The sequence below is a fragment of the Rhinoderma darwinii genome, chromosome 3 (genome assembly GCF_050947455.1).
Source record: "Rhinoderma darwinii isolate aRhiDar2 chromosome 3, aRhiDar2.hap1, whole genome shotgun sequence".
Classification (NCBI taxonomy): Eukaryota; Metazoa; Chordata; class Amphibia; order Anura; family Rhinodermatidae; genus Rhinoderma; species Rhinoderma darwinii.
Genome location: NC_134689.1, coordinates 13,510,338 through 13,533,107, shown reverse-complemented (window position 1 = coordinate 13,533,107; position 22,770 = coordinate 13,510,338). Strand labels below are relative to the sequence as shown.

Genomic DNA, 22,770 nt, shown 5'->3' with positions numbered 1-22,770 from the left:
CATATAATGTATATAAGTGTCCTGCATATAATGTATATAAGTGTCCTGCATATAATGTATATAAGTGTCCCGCATATAATGTATAGAAGTGTCCCGCATATAATGTATAGAAGTGTCCTGCATATAATGTATATAAGTGTCCCGCATATAATGTATATAAGTGTCCCGCATATAATGTATATAAGTGTCCTGCATATAATGTATATAAGTATCCTGCATATAATGTATATAAGTGTCCTGCATATAATGTATATAAGTGTCCTGCATATAATGTATATAAGTGTCCTGCATATAATGTATATAAGTGTCCTGCATATAATGTATATAAGTGTCCCGCATATAATGTATATAAGTGTCCTGCATATAATGTATATAAGTGTCCTGCATATAATGTATATAAGTGTCCCGCATATAATGTATATAAGTGTCCTGCATATAATGTATATAAGTGTCCTGCATATAATGTATATAAGTGTCCTGCATATAATGCATATAAGTGTCCCGCATATAATGTATATAAGTGTCCTGCATATAATGTATATAAGTGTCCTGCATATAATGCATATAAGTGTCCCGCATATAATGTATATAAGTGTCCTGCATATAATGTATATAAGTGTCCTGCATATAATGTATATAAGTGTCCCACATATAATGTATATAAGTGTCCTGCATATAATGTATATAAGTATCCTGCATATAATGTATATAAGTGTCCTGCATATAATGTATATAAGTGTCCCGCATATAATGTATATAAGTGTCCTGCATATAATGTATATAAGTGTCCTGCATATAATGTATATAAGCGTCCCGCATATAATGTATATAAGTGTCCTGCATATAATGTATATAAGTGTCCTGCATATAATGTATATAAGTGTCCCGCATATAATGTATATAAGTGTCCTGCATATAATGTATATAAGTGTCCTGCATATAATGTATATAAGTGTCCCGCATATAATGTATATAAGTGTCCTGCATATAATGTATATAAGTGTCCTGCATATAATGTATATAAGCGTCCCGCATATAATGTATATAAGTGTCCCGCATATAATGTATAGAAGTGTCCCGCATATAATGTATATAAGTGTCCTGCATATAATGTATATAAGTGTCCCGCATATAATGTATATAAGTGTCCCGCATATAATGTATAGAAGCGTCCCGCATATAATGTATATAAGTGTCCCGCATATAATGTATAGAAGCGTCCCGCATATAATGTATAGAAGTGTCCCGCATATAATGTATATAAGTGTCCCGCATATAATGTATATAAGTGTCCTGCATATAATATATATAAGTGTCCTGCATATAATGTATATAAGTGTCCCGCATATAATGTATATAAGTGTCCCGCATATAATGTATATAAGTGTCCCGCATATAATGTATATAAGTGTCCTGCATATAATGTATATAAGTGTCCCGCATATAATGTATATAAGTGTCCTGCATATAATGTATATAAGTGTCCTGCATATAATGTATATAAGTGTCCTGCATATAATGTATATAAGTGTCCCGCATATAATGTATATAAGTGTCCTGCATATAATGTATAGAAGTGTCCCGCATATAATGTATATAAGTGTCCCGCATATAATGTATATATGTGTCCTGCATATAATGTATAGAAGTGTCCTGCATATAATGTATATAAGTGTCCTGCATATAATGTATATAAGTGTCCTGCATATAATGTATATAAGTGTCCCGCATATAATGTATATAAGTGTCCTGCATATAATGTATATAAGTGTCCCACATATAATGTATATAAGTGTCCCGCATATAATGTATAGAAGTGTCCCGCATATAATGTATATAAGCGTCCCGCATATAATGTATATAAGTGTCCCGCATATAATGTATATAAGTGTCCCGCATATAATGTATAGGAGTGTCCCGCATATAATGTATATAAGTGTCCCGCATATAATGTATATAAGTGTCCCGCATATAATGTATATAAGGGTCCCGCATATAATGTATATAAGTGTCCCGCATATAATGTATATGTGTCCCGCATATAATGTATATAAGTGTCCCGCATATAATGTATATAAGTGTCCTGCATATAATGTATATAAGTGCCCTGCATATAATGTATATAAGTGTCCTGCATATAATGCATATAAGTGTCCCGCATATAATGTATAGAAGTGTCCCGCATATAATGTATAGAAGTGTCCCGCATATAATGTATAGAAGTGTCCCGCATATAATGTATATAAGTGTCCCGCATATAATGTATATAAGTGTCCTGCATATAATGTATATAAGTGTCCCGCATATAATGTATAGGAGTGTCCCGCATATAATGTATATAAGTGTCCCGCATATAATGTATATAAGTGTCCCGCATATAATGTATATAAGGGTCCCGCATATAATGTATATAAGTGTCCCGCATATAATGTATATAAGTTTCCCGCATATAATGTATATAAGTGTCCCGCATATAATGTATATAAGTGTCCCGCATATAATGTATATAAGTGTCCCGCATATAATGTATATAAGTGTCCTGCATATAATGTATATAAGTGTCCTGCATATAATGTATATAAGTGTCCCGCATATAATGTATATAAGTGTCCCGCATATAATGTATATAAGTGTCCTGCATATAATGTATATAAGTGTCCCGCATATAATGTATATAAGTGTCCTGCATATAATGTATATAAGTGTCCTGCATATAATGTATATAAGTATCCTGCATATAATGTATATAAGTGTCCTGCATATAATGTATATAAGTGTCCCGCATATAATGTATATAAGTTTCCTGCATATAATGTATATAAGTGTCCTGCATATAATGTATATAAGTATCCTGCATATAATGTATATAAGTGTCCTGCATATAATGTATATAAGTGTCCCGCATATAATGTATATAAGTTTCCTGCATATAATGTATATAAGTGTCCTGCATATAATGTATATAAGTGTCCTGCATATAATGTATATAAGTGTCCTGCATATAATGTATATAAGTGTCCTGCATATAATGTATATAAGTGTCCTGCATATAATGTATAGAAGTGTCCTGCATATCATGTATATAAGTGCCCTGCATATAATGTATATAAGTGTCCTGCATATAATGTATATAAGTGTCCCGCATATAATGTATAGAAGTGTCCTGCATATAATGTATATAAGTGTCCCGCATATAATGTATATAAGTGTCCCGCATATAATGTATATAAGTGTCCCGCATATAATGTATATACGTGTCCTGCATATAATGTATATAAGTGTCCTGCATATAATGTATATAAGTGTCCCGCATATAATGTATATAAGTGTCCCGCATATAATGTATATAAGTGTCCTGCATATAATGTATATAAGTGTCCTGCATATAATGTATATAAGTGTCCTGCATATAATGTATATAAGTGTCCTGCATATAATGTATATAAGTGTCCTGTATATCATGTATATAAGTGCCCTGCATATAATGTATATAAGTGTCCTGCATATAATGTATATAAGTGTCCCGCATATAATGTATAGAAGTGTCCTGCATATAATGTATATAAGTGTCCCGCATATAATGTATATAAGTGTCCCGCATATAATGTATATAAGTGTCCTGCATATAATGTATATAAGTGTCCTGCATATAATGTATATAAGTGTCCTGCATATAATGTATATAAGTGTCCTGCATATAATGTATATAAGTGTCCTGCATATAATGTATATAAGTGTCCTGCATATAATGTATATAAGTGTCCCGCATATAATGTATATAAGTGTCCTGCATATAATGTATATAAGTGTCCTGCATATAATGTATATAAGTGTCCCGCATATAATGTATATAAGTGTCCCGCATATAATGTATATAAGTGTCCCGCATATAATGTATATAAGTGTCCCGCATATAATGTATATAAGTGTCCCGCATATAATGTATATAAGTGTCCTGCATATAATGTATATAAGTGCCCTGCATATAATGTATATAAGTGTCCTGCATATAATGCATATAAGTGTCCCGCATATAATGTATATAAGTGTCCTGCATATAATGTATATAAGTGTCCCGCATATAATGTATATAAGTGTCCTGCATATAATGTATATAAGTGTCCTGCATATAATGTATAGAAGTGTCCTGCATATAATGTATATAAGTGTCCCGCATATAATGTATAGAAGTGTCCTGCATATAATGTATATAAGTGCCCTGCATATAATGTATAGAAGTGTCCTGCATATAATGTATATAAGTGTCCCGCATATAATGTATATAAGTGTCCTGCATATAATGTATATAAGTGTCCTGCATATAATGTATATAAGTGTCCTGCATATAATGTATATAAGTGTCCTGCATATAATGTATATAAGTGTCCTGCATATAATGTATATAAGTGTCCTGCATATAATGTATATAAGTGTCCCGCATATAATGTATAGAAGTGTCCCGCATATAATGTATAGAAGTGTCCTGCATATAATGTATATAAGTGTCCCGCATATAATGTATATAAGTGTCCCGCATATAATGTATATAAGTGTCCTGCATATAATGTATATAAGTATCCTGCATATAATGTATATAAGTGTCCTGCATATAATGTATATAAGTGTCCTGCATATAATGTATATAAGTGTCCTGCATATAATGTATATAAGTGTCCTGCATATAATGTATATAAGTGTCCCGCATATAATGTATATAAGTGTCCTGCATATAATGTATATAAGTGTCCTGCATATAATGTATATAAGTGTCCCGCATATAATGTATATAAGTGTCCTGCATATAATGTATATAAGTGTCCTGCATATAATGTATATAAGTGTCCTGCATATAATGCATATAAGTGTCCCGCATATAATGTATATAAGTGTCCTGCATATAATGTATATAAGTGTCCTGCATATAATGCATATAAGTGTCCCGCATATAATGTATATAAGTGTCCTGCATATAATGTATATAAGTGTCCCGCATATAATGTATATAAGTGTCCTGCATATAATGTATATAAGTGTCCTGCATATAATGTATATAAGTGTCCCGCATATAATGTATATAAGTGTCCCGCATATAATGTATATAAGTGTCCCGCATATAATGTATATAAGTGTCCCGCATATAATGTATATAAGTGTCCCGCATATAATGTATATAAGTGTCCTGCATATAATGTATATAAGTGCCCTGCATATAATGTATATAAGTGTCCTGCATATAATGCATATAAGTGTCCCGCATATAATGTATATAAGTGTCCTGCATATAATGTATATAAGTGTCCCGCATATAATGTATATAAGTGTCCTGCATATAATGTATATAAGTGTCCTGCATATAATGTATAGAAGTGTCCTGCATATAATGTATATAAGTGTCCCGCATATAATGTATAGAAGTGTCCTGCATATAATGTATATAAGTGCCCTGCATATAATGTATAGAAGTGTCCTGCATATAATGTATATAAGTGTCCCGCATATAATGTATATAAGTGTCCTGCATATAATGTATATAAGTGTCCTGCATATAATGTATATAAGTGTCCTGCATATAATGTATATAAGTGTCCTGCATATAATGTATATAAGTGTCCTGCATATAATGTATATAAGTGTCCCGCATATAATGTATAGAAGTGTCCCGCATATAATGTATAGAAGTGTCCTGCATATAATGTATATAAGTGTCCCGCATATAATGTATATAAGTGTTCCGCATATAATGTATATAAGTGTCCTGCATATAATGTATATAAGTATCCTGCATATAATGTATATAAGTGTCCTGCATATAATGTATATAAGTGTCCTGCATATAATGTATATAAGTGTCCTGCATATAATGTATATAAGTGTCCTGCATATAATGTATATAAGTGTCCCGCATATAATGTATATAAGTGTCCTGCATATAATGTATATAAGTGTCCTGCATATAATGTATATAAGTGTCCTGCATATAATGTATATAAGTGTCCCACATATAATGTATATAAGTGTCCCGCATATAATGTATATAAGTGTCCTGCATATAATGCATATAAGTGTCCCGCATATAATGTATATAAGTGTCCCGCATGTAATGTATATAAGTGTCCCGCATGTAATGTATATAAGTGTCCTGCATATAATGTATATAAGTGTCTCGCATATAATGTATATAAGTGTCCTGCATATAATGTATAGAAGTGTCCTGCATATAATGTATATAAGTGTCCTGCATATAATGTATATAAGTGTCCTGCATATAATGTATATAAGTGTCCTGCATATAATGTATATAAGTGTCCTGCATATAATGTATATAAGTGTCCTGCATATAATGTATATAAGTGTCCTGCATATAATGTATATAAGTGTCCTGCATATAATGTATATAAGTGTCCTGCATATAATGTATATAAGTGTCCCGCATATAATGTATATAAGTGTCCTGCATATAATGTATATAAGTGTCCTGCATATAATGTATATAAGTGTCCCGCATATAATGTATATAAGTGTCCCGCATATAATGTATATAAGTGTCCCACATATAATGTATATAAGTGTCCTGCATATAATGTATATAAGTGTCCTGCATGTAATGTATATAAGTGTCCCGCATGTAATGTATATAAGTGTCCTGCATATAATGTATATAAGTGTCCTGCATATAATGTATATAAGTGTCCCGCATATAATGTATAGAAGTGTCCCGCATATAATGTATAGAAGTGTCCTGCATATAATGTATATAAGTGTCCCGCATATAATGTATATAAGTGTCCCGCATATAATGTATATAAGTGTCCTGCATATAATGTATATAAGTATCCTGCATATAATGTATATAAGTGTCCTGCATATAATGTATATAAGTGTCCTGCATATAATGTATATAAGTGTCCTGCATATAATGTATATAAGTGTCCTGCATATAATGTATATAAGTGTCCCGCATATAATGTATAGAAGTGTCCTGCATATAATGTATATAAGTGTCCTGCATATAATGTATATAAGTGTCCTGCATATAATGTATATAAGTGTCCCGCATATAATGTATATAAGTGTCCTGCATATAATGTATATAAGTGTCCCGCATATAATGTATATAAGTGTCCTGCATATAATGTATATAAGTATCCCGCATATAATGTATATAAGTGTCCTGCATATAATGTATATAAGTGTCCTGCATATAATGTATATAAGTGTCCTGCATATAATGTATATAAGTGTCCCACATATAATGTATATAAGTGTCCCGCATATAATGTATATAAGTGTCCTGCATATAATGCATATAAGTGTCCCGCATATAATGTATATAAGTGTCCTGCATATAATGTATATAAGTGTCCTGCATATAATGTATATAAGTGTCCTGCATATAATGTATATAAGTGTCCTGCATATAATGTATATAAGTGTCCTGCATATAATGTATATAAGTGTCCTGCATATAATGTATATAAGTGTCCTGCATATAATGTATATAAGTGTCCCGCATATAATGTATATAAGTGTCCTGCATATAATGTATATAAGTGTCCTGCATATAATGTATATAAGTGTCCTGCATATAATGTATATAAGTGTCCTGCATATAATGTATATAAGTGTCCTGCATATAATGTATATAAGTGTCCTGCATATAATGTATATAAGTGTCCTGCATATAATGTATATAAGTGTCCTGCATATAATGTATATAAGTGTCCCACATATAATGTATATAAGTGTCCCGCATATAATGTATATAAGTGTCCTGCATATAATGCATATAAGTGTCCCGCATATAATGTATATAAGTGTCCTGCATATAATGTATATAAGTGTCCTGCATATAATGTATATAAGTGTCCTGCATATAATGTATATAAGTGTCCTGCATATAATGTATATAAGTGTCCTGCATATAATGTATATAAGTGTCCTGCATATAATGTATATAAGTGTCCTGCATATAATGTATATAAGTGTCCCGCATATAATGTATATAAGTGTCCTGCATATAATGTATATAAGTGTCCTGCATATAATGTATATAAGTGTCCCGCATATAATGTATATAAGTGTCCCGCATATAATGTATATAAGTGTCCCACATATAATGTATATAAGTGTCCCGCATATAATGTATATAAGTGTCCCGCATATAATGTATATAAGTGTCCCGCATATAATGTATATAAGTGTCCTGCATATAATGTATAGAAGTGTCCTGCATATAATGTATATAAGTGTCCCGCATATAATGTATATAAGTGTCCTGCATATAATGTATATAAGTGTCCCGCATATAATGTATATAAGTGTCCCGCATATAATGTATATAAGTGTCCCGCATATAATGTATATAAGTGTCCTGCATATAATGTATATAAGTGTCCCGCATATAATGTATATAAGTGTCCCGCATATAATGTATATAAGTGTCCTGCATATAATGTATATAAGTGTCCCGCATATAATGTATATAAGTGTCCTGCATATAATGTATAGAAGTGTCCTGCATATAATGTATATAAGTGTCCCGCATATAATGTATAGAAGTGTCCCGCATATAATGTATATAAGTGTCCTGCATATAATGTATAGAAGTGTCCCGCATATAATGTATATAAGTGTCCCGCATATAATGTATAGAAGTGTCCTGCATATAATGTATAGAAGTGTCCTGCATATAATGTATATAAGTGTCCCGCATATAATGTATAGAAGTGTCCCGCATATAATGTATATAAGTGTCCTGCATATAATGTATAGAAGTGTCCTGCATATAATGTATATAAGTGCCCCGCATATAATGTATAGAAGTGTCCCGCATATAATGTATAGAAGTGTCCTGCATATAATGTATATAAGTGTCCCGCATATAATGTATAGAAGTGTCCCGCATATAATGTATATAAGTGTCCTGCATATAATGTATAGAAGTGTCCTGCATATAATGTATATAAGTGTCCCGCATATAATGTATATAAGTGTCCTGCATATAATGTATATAAGTGTCCTGCATATAATGTATAGAAGTGTCCCGCATATAATGTATAGAAGTGTCCCGCATATAATGTATATAAGTGTCCTGCATATAATGTATATAAGTGTCCCACATATAATGTATATAAGTGTCCCGCATATAATGTATATAAGTGTCCTGCATATAATGTATATAAGTGTCCCGCATATAATGTATATAAGTGTCCCGCATATAATGTATAGAAGTGTCCCGCATATAATGTATATAAGTGTCCCGCATATAATGTATAGAAATGTCCTGCATATAATGTATATAAGTGTCCTGCATATAATGTATAGAAGTGTCCCGCATATAATGTATATAAGTGTCCCGCATATAATGTATAGAAGTGTCCTGCATATAATGTATAGAAGTGTCCTGCATATAATGTATAGAAGTGTCCCGCATATAATGTATAGAAGTGTCCTGCACTTCTTTGCCGAGGCAGTCATTTTACGCGTCTTCGTTTGACAGCTGTTAAACGACGACGCGTAAATGACAGGTCGTCTGCACAATACGTTGGCAAACCCATTCAGATGAATGGGCAGATGTTTGCCGACGTATTGTAGCTGTATTTTCAGACGTAAAACGAGGCATAATACGCCTCGTTTACGTCTGAAAATAGGTCATGTGAACCAAGCCTTAGTGTACCAGTTTTGCCCGGAGTGCTCTTTTAATATATTATTCCGATGTATTTTGATCTCCTGGGTGACAACTAGTATTGGAAGCCACTGCCCATAAAGGTTGTCACACAGCTTTCCACAGACTCTGAAAGACTTAAAAAAATAAAAATAAATGTTATATCTGTAACTGGGAGAGCTGGGTGACGATCAATATGACCTCCAGCACAGCTTTCATAGGAGTTTTTAATCCAGCTTTCCTAGGCTTCTGAATGGTACATCTATGCAGTGATTCATCACCTACCTCAATAACTGTATTATTAGACAGAAATGGCTATATACTCTAGGAAAGCTGGGTGCTGAAATAGGCTCCGTCCAACTTTCCCAAAAATAAATCCAAGAGACAACTATCAAGTTTAAGAAATTCTATGGAGTAATTTCTTACTTTATCTATATCAAGAACCTATGACGTTATGAACTTAGATGTGATCGGTAAGAGCCCGATCCTGCGTGTCAGGGACACGCAAGACCTGCTGGCACTGAACCCGTCATTGCCGCTGATCTGACGGATTCAGGTTTCAGCGCAGCACCAAACACACTGATAGACACATATATATATGAAAATCATTTTCGAAGGTCTACATAGCCTTAAATCTGTCATTCAATAATCAAAAAAATTATAAACATCCAACACTTGTTTCCAGTACAGCTAGATCATATAAAATTTCACAAATCCTGAAGCAAAAGACTGAGTAGAGGTAAATTTGTGTACCTAATTTTCTATAAAAATCCCAAAATTCTGAATATTTGATAATGCGGCACCTTTAAAGTAACAGTAACACGATAAAGGAATTATAAGGTATATGTTGCTGTAATTTATAGCGGCGTCACTTTAAGAGGTTGAGAAAAAAATATTTTCATGTAGGTGAAAACCGTGCAGATAACACAATGTTCTGTAAATGTTCTGTAAAGTGCGGTGTTTACTGCAGAGCACATTACACAGGGTGGAGAGAAATAGTGCTGCGCCGTGGGGCACATTTATCAGTATCGGCTTGCGTTAATATAGGATTATTATTTAGTGACTATATACCAGTGTTATTTGGGCACTGTTATGTGTTAATTGTACAGGAGTATAATGTGGGTACTGTATGTTGGTCACTGTATGACAGTATTATGTGGTCACTGCATGGCAGCATTATGTGGGCACTGTATGGCAGTATAATGTGGGCAATGTATGACAGTAATATCTGAGCACTACATGGCAGTATTAGGTGGGCATTGTATGGCACAGTTTCATGTTTACTGTATAGAAGTATTATGTGTGCACTGTATAGTACTATTATTTTGGCACTGTATGTCAGAATTATGTACTGTATGGCAGTATTATGTGGGCACTGTATGGGAGTATTCTGTGAGCACTGTATGACAGTAATATCTGAGCACTATATTGCAGTATTATGTGGGCACTGAATGGCATGGTTACAAGTTTGCTTTATAGAAGTATTGTGTAGGCACTGTGTGACTAATATCTGAGCACTGTATGGCAGTATTATTTGAGTACTGTATGACAGTAATATCTGAGCACTACATGGCATTATTAGGTGGGCACTGTATGTCACAGTTATACATTTACTATATAGAAGTATTATTTTGGCACTGTATATCAGTATTATGCAGGCACTATATGGCAGCCTTATCTCTTGCTGGTTAAGTAGTATAATGCTGTTATTTGATCACTGTATGGCGCTTTTATGTGTTCAATCGCATGGCAGTAATATTTCAGCTCTGTATGGTAGTATGTGGGCGCTGTATGGCACGGTAACATGTTTACTGTATAGAAGTATTATGTGGGCGCTGTATGGTACTTTTATTTTGACACTGTATAGTGGCATTATTTAGGCATATTTGACTATTATTTAGCCAGTAATACTCTTCATGTCCCTTCTTCTATAAAAAAGGAACCCTCACACTCACGCACGTCCCCCCTGACCCCCTGCATGTTCTGTTAGGAGCCTCCTCAGACCTATATCCAGTCTTGTGTTTCTGTGAACTATTTTTTCCATTGATGGCAGATTGAGAAGTTCTGCTCCACATGGTGTTTACGCTGCCTATGAGATCACGTCACTCCACCCTGTGCAGCTCTGTTGTGGACTCGTCACGTAGGAAGTGATTTAAGACACACGAGCGAATCAGCTTTATGGCCTTCATGGAAATCTCCTACGATAAGTAACACCGTTTCCAGAATAGCAATCGACATTTCCTTACAGAACAGCAAAAACCAAATGTGCACAGAGACGTATCCAGGCTTTTCTTCACCCCGGGTCAATGGTTAAGTTTTCTGCCCTAGCCCCATATCTAAATACCCTGGCCAAGGCAAAGCGGCTTGTTGGTGCCCCTCTGGCACTCAGCGTCCGGAGAATATGCCCCAGTTGCCCACCCCAGCTGCGCCCATGGACTGTACACACTATGGGGATCATGTGTAAAAAAAAATGCCCCTTTAACAATGCAGATTTATGACATTCAAAATTGTTGAATGCCAGATGACAACCCCTACATGCACCAAAAATGTAAATGCTGTTGTTATCTGTTGTCACCCAGGATATCTATATGCGTTATCTCAGTCCTCCCTTTTCCACTTCATTTTGTAATGGGTATTGAAGAGTATAACAGATCTGAGACTAGAATAGGAGGATGCACAATACTCATTTTCATCACGATGGTTTATAAAGGCCTCGAGCGTAGCTCTGAGGCACTTAATGGTGCTTCACGTTACAATTAAACACAAGTATTGGGAATTTTACCAGCAGCTCATCTCCCGTTTTAGCTACTACACAAGCTCATCATCATTGACATCAAAGAAACTTTCATACCACGTAAGCAGCAGGTTCGTGCATTATTATCTGGTCATACTGGTCCATACTGGTGGAGAAGACGTGACAGACTGTATACACTGTAGCGGAAAAAAAGAAATGTTCAAGAATGATTATGTGTAACTAGTTCGTATATACGAGGTCGAAGAGCAGGGGTCAGCAAACCTTCGGTATTCCAGCTGTTGTAAAACTACAATTCCCAGCATGCCCAGACAGCCTTGGGCTGGAATAATTAAGCCTTTGGCTGTCAGTGCATGCTGGGAGTTGTAGTTTCTCAACAGCTGGAGTGCCGAAGGTTGCTGACTCCTGTCCACGTAGAGTGTAGAGAATTTCTTATCTCAAGGTTAAAGGAGGGGGTGCAAACTTTTTAGCTCTTGATCTAAAATAATGAGAATGTGGAGTACCCGGCTTCTGGAATATGCCCTGATAACAGATCTGAGGGACTGCTTCCCATACAGATAACTTGTTACATTGTTATCTGACTGGTACAGGCCCCGATCACACGTGGCAGATTTCACACGGATTTTGGCGTGGATTCTGTACCAAAACCCATGCGAAATAAGCAAATAATCCGCCACCCATTGATTTCAATGGGAAATACGCATTTCGGAGCAGACGTCGTAGAAACTTGCCGTGTCGTTTTCATATCTGTGTGGCGGGAAAAAAACTATGACATGTTCCTCATTGAAGTGGATTCCGCGTGGAAAAGCTGGCAGATTTTCACATGCGGATTAGCGCCATTGAATGGGGCTAATCTTCGTGCAGATACGTGTCTGGAAATCCACGTCCAAAATCCCTGAGTAAGCGCACAGATTTCTAAAGTAGATTTCCGGGAAATCTGATGCAGATTTTTTTTTTAGGGGGGCACATAGCACATATTCAAAAACTAAAACAGACCCTCCTCCTGAAGTTTATGGTACCAAAGCCCCTCTTTCCAGAACAGTGGAACTTTCAGTTATGTACCACAAATCCCACCTACCCAGTTTGCTAATATCGCGGGGTCTGAAGAGAGGGGGAGCCCTGTTTTGGGCCAAATTGCCCATGGGGCCAACCGTAAATGGGCCCATAGCAGCCTCAGTGGATGCCTCATTCAAGTTTAGTCTTTGAATGTTTGCCTTTGGTCAAGAATTTATTAACTACTTACAAATTGTCTTTTCCGATAGCGCAGGATAGAGGTACATTTTTGAAAAAAACAAAACAAAAAAAACCCAAAAGCATCCACTATGATTTAGAAATACTAGAGCCCGGCATATCTGATATAAAGCAACACCGCAGCTATTATCAGTCAGATCGCCGGCATAAAATATGACACTGCAGCTGGATTTTACAGACTTCCTTTTATGTTCACATTTACTGACTTACAATTTCATGAAAAACCCAAAAAATGCGACCAGTCATCAGCGTACGGCTTTTTTTTTCCCGATCTTAAGAAGGTGCATGAAGCAAAATCAACACACGATATCATTTGTCTACTACCAAGATAAAACTGCCTGAGGCTATGTACATTACACTACTATACAACGCCACTTCAAGGACTTAAAGGGCAATTCCATCAAAAACGAAAAAAATTATATATATATATTTTTAGGTAGAGAAGATTCCAGTGACTGAGTTCCCAAGATTATTTACTTGGGAGAAACTGGGAGAGAGGTGTGAGGAGCATCTCACTGGCATACATCTTTTCCCTGCCAAGCAAACTGTCCGGATTCTGGTGACGGAGGGCGGAGTTGTCACCTGTCTACTTTTTGTCACTGCTTTTGGATGATATGACAGACCTGCAGCATTCCCTAAATCTGACGAGCCTAATGTAGTCTTCAAAAGAAGGGGACACAATGTCGTCAGGCTTTACGTCACTTTCACGTGCTGCTGATATCATTCCTTATATTTCTAATATTATCTATCTTAGACACATATTTTATTACAAAATGATAGAAAAAAGTTATGTAATTGAACATATGTGGAGTTAGAAATCTAAAAAGATGTAGCAGAGCTGAGTTTCTTACAGACCTGTCCCCTCTTCTAACACCTCTAGTTTAGTAACTACTTATATTCCCCATAATCTCAATTCTGGAGAATCTTTTGTTAGAACTCTGCATTCCTCTGTTATTCCTCCTAGAAATGTATGAATAAATTGAATACTGGGTGTTACCATTCCCCTTGTCAAAAGGGGGTATCCCCATATAGTTTGAGACTCTGAGCACTGATTGGACAGTGTCAGTCTGTGTAGGGACACCGCCCCCCCCCAACTGGTAACACCCAGTTATCAATTTATTTATGCGTTTGTAAGAGGAATAACAGAGGAACGGTACATCACAGGGTGAAAAGATGCTCCGGAATTGTTATTTTATGAGAAATACAAGTATTTACTAAACAGACATGTCAGGAGAGGGGACAGGTCCTCTTCATAATAACATCACAATAATTTGTTTTCATTGGTTTGCAGGTATATACAATGTACAAAAATGGCACAGCACTCTGCGAACACCAATGCCACCGAAGCAGTATAGATAAATAATAATGCATTACTGCTGAATCTGCTTACAGATTCTTAGCGCACATGTTGATCAAATTGCGTGAGCCCACCTGCCACGAAAGGGCCACCTCTATAGGTGGGAACCTACGCTCCACATACACCCAGAACTGGGACTAAACCTACATATATCTGGGGATGGTAGGAACCAGCATTAAACTAACTAAAATCACCCAAGGCAGAATGGGTTTGCTGGGATAGATAGATAGATAGATAGATATGAGATAGATAGATAGATAGATAGATAGATAGATAGATAGATAGATAGATAGATAGATAGATAGATAGATAGATAGATAGATAGATAGATAGATAGATAGATAGACAGACAGACAGATAGATAGATAGATAGATAGATAGATAGATAGATAGATAGATAGATAGATAGATAGATAGATAGATAGATAGATAGATATGAGATAGATAGATAGATATGAGATAGATAGATAGATATGAGATAGATAGATAGATATGAGATAGATAGATATGAGATAGATAGATAGATATGAGATAGATAGATAGATAGATAGATAGATAGATAGATAGATAGATAGATAGATAGATAGATAGATAGATAGATAGATAGATAGATAGATAGATAGATAGATAGGAGATAGATAGATAGATAGATAGATAGATAGATAGATAGATAGATAGATAGATAGATAGATAGATAGATAGATAGATAGATAGATAGATAGATGATAGATAGATGATAGATAGATAGATAGATAGATAGATAGATAGATAGATAGATAGATAGATAGATAGATAGATAGATAGATAGATAGATAGATAGAGAGATAGCTATGGGATAGATAGATAGATAGATAGATAGATAGATAGATAGATAGATAGATAGATAGATAGATAGATAGATAGATAGATAGATAGATAGATAGATAGATAGATAGAGAGATAGATAGATGTCGGGTCCTATACCTCTGAATTACCATACAGCACAGCATAAATATGCAGATGGGAAGAGTCAGTCAAACAAATCTCGGAGCCATCTGGATTTAGTAAGGCCCCTGCGCATACATTACCTAGATTACAGAAATTACTCTCCCAAAGAAAAGAAAACTCTTGAGTGCCAAAATTCAAGTTTACACCAAGCCCGTAAAACCATTCCCAGGCGTTGTAGAACTACAAGCCCCAGCCTACAAGTGTCAAGAGTTCAGACATGGATATAAGTAGTCCGCAGTCAGCCATCAATCTTAGGTAGATCAGCAGTCAGTGCAAGATGGCCGCCGGCAGCAGCCATTTTGTTTGACTCGAATAGAAGACGACATTGTGATGGTTGTCAGAGGAGGCGCAGAGCTGTAGGTGAGGACATCAGAAATCTTATGGGTTACTGGTAACCCTAAAATAAAGGTCTGTAGATTTCCGTATCACACCTTGATATTGGCATATTCTTCTTGTACAGTGATACATAAGACACAACCCTTCATGGCGGCGATACACTAAAAGATATCAACACGGTGAGATGGTAACAGACCTCCTTGGCAGACTCCCACTATGGCGGCACTGCCGGATCCGGGATCTGGTCCTTCCTTTTTTCATTGGGAAAGAGGAAGAAATCATTTAGGACTGGCCAGTCTGGTCCCACATGGCACATCACACATTCCTGCCGTAGGGGGCACCACTGGCTCTGACGGCCCGGGCAACCAGAGCTTGCACCCCCAATTCTACATTTGGCACCAGATCCTATGGAAAGACAGCTGCATCCTTCCCTAGTTATTTAGAGAACTATACGGCAATGTTATTTGGGTACTACATGGCATTGTTAAGTTCTGGTCACATGTCGTTTTTGTATTCCCCAACACATACCTCCGACGTATACCTCCGACATATAGCCATACAGTGGCATGCGTTGGCCTTTGACCACAATTTTTTTTTTAAAACCTATAATGTGTGCTATATGTTTTTTTGCAGTATCCCACTATATAGGAAAGTCCAGTCTGTGCATTCCTATACAGTAAAGAAATAAATATGCCATCGCACACCACCCTGATGGCGTTCAAAAGACACTGTATTGGCCTTCGTCTGGTGAATGGGGGCCTATGGCTACGTGTATGCGCCAGGAAAGCTTGATACGCTAAACATGTTCACACAACGCGATGTAAATAGATCCTTAATTGGGCTCAGTATGACATTGTTATTTGAGCACTGCATGGTGGTGGTCATTATTCACTGTATAATATGGTTATTTGTGCACTTTATGACATTATTTGGGCACTGTATGGTACAATTATATGGGCACTATATGATACTGGTAGTTAGACACTGTATAGTATGATTTCTTTGTACACTTTATGAAATTATTTGGGCACTGTATGGTGCTGTTATATGGGCACTATATGATACTGATAGTTAGACACTGTATAATATGGTTATTTGTACACTTTATAACATTATTTGGGCACTGTTTGGTGCTGTTATATCGGCACTATATGATACTAGTAATTAGACACTGTATATTATGATTTATTTGTATACTTTATGACATTATTTGGGCCTTTTTTCAGGTGAATGGGGGCCTATGGCTACGTGTATGCGCTGGGAAAGCTTGATACGCTAAACATGTTCACACAACGAGATGTAAATAGATGATTAATTGGGCTCAGTATGACATTGTTATTTGAGCACTGCATGGTGGTGGTCATTATTCACTGTATAATATGGTTATTTGTGCACTTTATGACATTATTTGGGCACTGTATGGTACAATTATATGGGCACTATATGATACTGGTAGTTAGACACTGTATATTATGATATCTTTGTACACGTTATAACATTATTTGGGCACTGTATGGTGCTGTTATATGGGTACTATATGATACTGGTAGTTAGACACTGTATATTATGACATTATTTGGGCACTGTATGGTGCTGTTATATGGGCACTATATGGTACTAGTAATTAGACACTGTATATTATGATTTCTTAGTACACTTTATGACATTATTTGGGCACTGTATGGTGCTGTTATATGGGCACTATATGATACTGGTAGTTAGACACTGTATAGTATGATTTTTTTGTACACTTTATGACATTATTTGGGCACTGTATGACTGTTATTCGAGAACTTATTTGCAATGGTTATTTGTACACTATATGACATTATCCGGGTACTGTATGACTCTGTTATTTGGCACCATATGATACTGGTAATTAGACACTGTATGAAATAATTATTTGTATAACATCTGCCATTATTTGGGCACTGCATGTATTCACTGTATAATATGGTTATTTGTACACTATATGCCACTACTTGGGCACAGTATGGTGCTGTTATATGGGCACTATATGATACTGGTAATTAGACACTGTATAGTATGATTTCTTTGTACTCATTATGACATTATTTGGGCACTGTATGACTGTTATTTGGGCACTTATTTGGTATGGTTATTTGTGCACTTTATGACAATATTTGGGCACTGTTTGGTGCTGTTATATGGGCACTATATTCTACTGGTAATTAGACACTGTATAGTATGATTTCTTTGTACTCATTATGACATTATTTGTGCACTGTATGACTGGCACTTAGACACTTTATGGTATAGATATTCGTGCCCCATAGGACAGTATTATTTATCCCCTATATAGTAAGTCATATGAAGGTTTACCTCACAGGACAATACACAAAATAAGGCTGGCCCTGAAATCCCATAATTGAAAGGAGATTCTCCTTATGCGATATCTGAACAGCACCCCATACTTGTCTGAAATTGTCACATTGGGGTGATATCACGCATGTAGTTTTAGAGCCCGGCCTCTTCTCATTTGGCCAAATCCTCACCTCTAATCCCATTTCTTTATACCACATTTACAAACAAAGTGAATGAACATGGAAATTGGGCCTAAAGAGAACCTCAAAGACGAAGTGTCTTAGAGTAGAACTGTCCTTGTTGCCCATAGCAACCAATCACAGTGCAGCTTCCATTTTTCCAGACCAGTTTAAAAAATGAAAGCTGTGCTCTGATTGGTTACTATGGGCAACAAGGGCCGTTTTACCCTTAGGCAGCTGTAATTAATCTGTCAACCTGGATCTATAGGCCAAACTGATGTCAGGACAATACCCAGCAGGGCCGGCGTGCCGTGGAATCAAAGAGCTGGCTAATAAAGACGTCTGATTGGCTAATAAAGATGTTTTATAAACTTTATCGTCATTGATCATCATCATTAAAACCGACTGCAGTAACCGCAACTGTGTAAACTTCCCGAGAAGCCAATGTATTAAAAAAACAAAGGGGAGGGTAATATCATGGAGGCAATATGTAATGAAGACCCGCAGCTGTGGTCTCAATCCCCCCACAGTGCTGCAGTCCTTCAACGAGCTCCATATTTAACTGGCTGCATGTTGTGTGACAAGAATTAAGTCTGTACCGGGATGGGATGACAACACGCTTCAGATTATTAGACCCTCGGCCAATGAGATTTATGGAGCAATGATAAAAAATACAAAACGAAGCAATGAACTGAATGATAATGTGTCACGATAAATCACTGGCTTAAAGTACAGTTTATGAAGCAGTTCAGTAAAGAAAGATAATGGCGGCGGCGGCGGCGGATGTAATGTAACATTAAAAGGCGAAAAGTTGAAAAAAAATCTGGACTGGAATGTGCAATGCTCTGCAGTCATTACACATGGCGGTGACATGACACACGTGTGGGTACGACACCCTAGCCGGAATGAAGTTGGGATGATACCGCCATATACCCAATATTGTAATAGTCAAAAAACTCCGGCTAAACTCTGCAATTGTTGATCATTAATCGACTTGTGTGGTAAATAATCCAAGTCGTCTATATAAGTGTATGAAAATACGGACTGCTACAGGGGACTACGGTCCAGTCTATATCCAAACCCCCTATTATAAGCATTCCATCATAATATAGAAGTGCATTTATATGGAAATATGGAGTCGGGGGAGGGGAGCAGCTCAGAATAAACATCAAGTCTAAAGTATATATATATATATACATACACACACATATACATATATATATACACACACATATACATATATATATACATACACATATACATATATATATATATATATATATATATATATATATATATATATATATATATATATATATATATATATATATATATATATATATGTATATATATATATATGCTTCTTGTCTATGCAGGAGAAATGACTGCAGATGTGCTTTGTAAAGGAGAATATAAACAGGCAGAGAGGAGCCGGCGTTGCATTGTTGCAGTAGAGAAAAAAAAATCTCCACCATTGAAAGGAACTGAAGTCAACAGCTTGCTTCTCGTACTCCATTAAAGGTGAAAGATTTGTTTAGCTAAAGAAGAAAGTATCTGATTTCCGATTGCATGCAGTGATTAAACATCTTTGTGCGTTCTGTGTGAGTAGAAGGTGGAAAAGGGGGGGTTGCATTTTATCCCCTCCCCCTCCAAAAATGGCATCAAAGCAATCAAAATGGTAATGTTCAGCATGAATGGGGCCCCATCCCCCATCTCAAACTCTGCAGACTTTTCTCCATGTTAGGAAAAAAAAAACAACACCCCTTTCTACGCACAAAATGGAAGCTTCCACTACCAAACTGAGAGTGCCGACAAACCGAGAAGGTTTCCAAACTCGAGCAGAAGTAGGAGAAGAAGCTAAAAATCAAGGTCTTGAGGCGCCGGATGGAGATGAAGGAGAGATGGGGGATTAGGATTGGTAGAAAGGAAAAGGAGCTGTCTTAAGTTTGGTGCTGAAAACTGCTGCATTCCGAAGGAAGCTCGATCGATTCATTCAAAGGGGGGGGGGGGGGGTTGGAAAGAAATATGAAAGCTGGACAAATTCGCCCTAGGGTGTCATAAGACATCACATAACGCCCTCTAACCACACAACACACTTTGTCTACAAGACACGGTGTGAAAGTTATAATTGCGCATTTCGCTACACCGAGAGTGGAAGAAGAAAGCTTTTCAATGGCATCTGTCCATGGTGCTGAAAGGCGCACGACCACACAACACACATTGCCTCCCCCTCCCATTTCCGGCACAGCACAACCAGGGAGGAGGGCTAGTAGAGGGGGGACTACACTTCTGGCAAGCAAGTATGTCTCCTGTTATACAAATAATATGTTAGTATGCGGACCCAGATTGCCATGACGTGGCAGGTGGGCACACAAAATTTTACCAAGATGTGCACTAAGAACCCCCGCACTATTATACATAGCAGCAACGTCTATACATAGATATATATATATTCTATAGAATGTAAGTTAGCTTCTATGCTCTACTTGGATCTGTATGCACCCTCACGGCACCTGTTTACTATATGTTAGAGAAGGTGCGCAGTAAAGTTTGGCTTTTTTTTGCTTCTGGCAAGCGTAGAGTTAACTTTGTCAGGCCGAGAAAAGAGAGTGAAAGTGTCTCCGTAAAGAGAGGAGGAGGATAAAAAGTGCTCAATGAATCGGCTGCCGCAGCAATCTGCAACAAAGAGCACTTCCAACACCCATCTGCTGCTGAGCCACTCATGTCATAAACACCAGCCCCCCCCTACACCTTCTCTAATCAAAGTCACTAAAAGAGTGCACGTTTTTTACACCTTCCTAAAACATGTCGACCAACTCAAAATGGACGCCTAGGAAAAAAGAAAAGCAATGTAACTAGTAGTCCTGTGTGTGTGGTTCTAGAAAAGATGGTGCACACGGTGAACTCAACAACCTTGACGGGGCTCAACTGGAATCCCACACTTTTGTAGGGTGTTGTGCGAGTCTATACGACCAACGCGAGTCTACATCATGTTACTGATGTGTCATTGAGAGATGTGTCATAATTCATCTTGGGTGGACTCTTGCAGTAAGAACTTCTTCTTCCCCTACTAAAGCTGGCACCGAGGACATCATGCAGAAGGAGAAACTGTAGACAACAACCATCTAAAAGAGTTCTGGTGGTCCAAATGCAAGAGATGGGAGTCAAAACCCTCCCTCGGTGAAAGTCGAAAGATGTTAATGATGGGGAGAAAGAGAAGTGATGGATGGATCTCAATGAGTATTTCCTACCTCTTTCCTGTAAATATCCATGGAAAAAGAACTAAGGTGAGTCTACTCCTTTCCATGGCCATGATCCCACCATGATGCCAAGCTGATAAAGTTTGTCATCCTTGCCGTGCACAGCTGTACTCCATCACAACACAAGCAATCCAAGAAGCACAACCATAGGAAACCAGAGGATAGAATATAAAAACACAAAAAAATCTAAAAAAAAAAAAAAACAAGCGCATTTACCTGTGGATCTTGCTTCATCCGTGCAAGTAGTTTATAAGGAGGTAAGGAAAATATGGAATCTATGGTTCCTTGCGCAAACTAAGTATATCCAGAAAGAAAAAAAAGAAGAAGAAGTGTCACAGGAGGAGGAGGAAGGAGAAAGTGTTTCAAGTTTGATGGAAATGGGGAGGAACAAAGAACCAAGTAAACACACAGTGAGTGTGCAAGGCAGTTTCCCCCAAGCCAGCTCATAAATATTCAGGTCTCGTCCTAATCTCCACGCAGCAGCACCGCATTACTTCCAAATCCTTGTTGCTTGCTCTAGCAAAAGACAAGAGAGGGAGGGGGCAGGGAAAGAGGAGGGAGGGGAGGAAGAAGTAGTGAGAGAGGGAGGAGAAAAAGGGAAAGGGGGGAGAGTGGGGAGAATGGGAGGGGGATGTGGGAGAAGAGAGAAAGAAGGGGAA

General features: G+C 36.7%; 1 protein-coding gene across 4 annotated transcripts in view; it reads right to left on the bottom strand.

Annotated features, from left to right (window-relative positions):
• The window catches only part of PHF21B (PHD finger protein 21B), a 96,719-nt gene extending 74,275 nt beyond the window's left edge, over positions 1 to 22,444 (bottom strand). For 2 of the 4 annotated variants that reach the window (XM_075855953.1, XM_075855956.1), the window contains exons 1-2: positions 22,328 to 22,402; positions 12,516 to 12,595 (exon numbers count right to left, since the gene is read on the bottom strand). In XM_075855953.1, the coding sequence (XP_075712068.1) occupies positions 12,516 to 12,563 (48 nt within the window). In that variant the 5' untranslated portion in view covers positions 12,564 to 12,595; positions 22,328 to 22,402. Of the gene's footprint in view, positions 1 to 12,515; positions 12,596 to 22,102; positions 22,218 to 22,327 lie in introns of those variants that run through there. The other 2 variants (XM_075855955.1, XM_075855954.1) reach the window with 2 other exon arrangements.
• Positions 22,445 to 22,770: the final 326 nt, after the last annotated feature.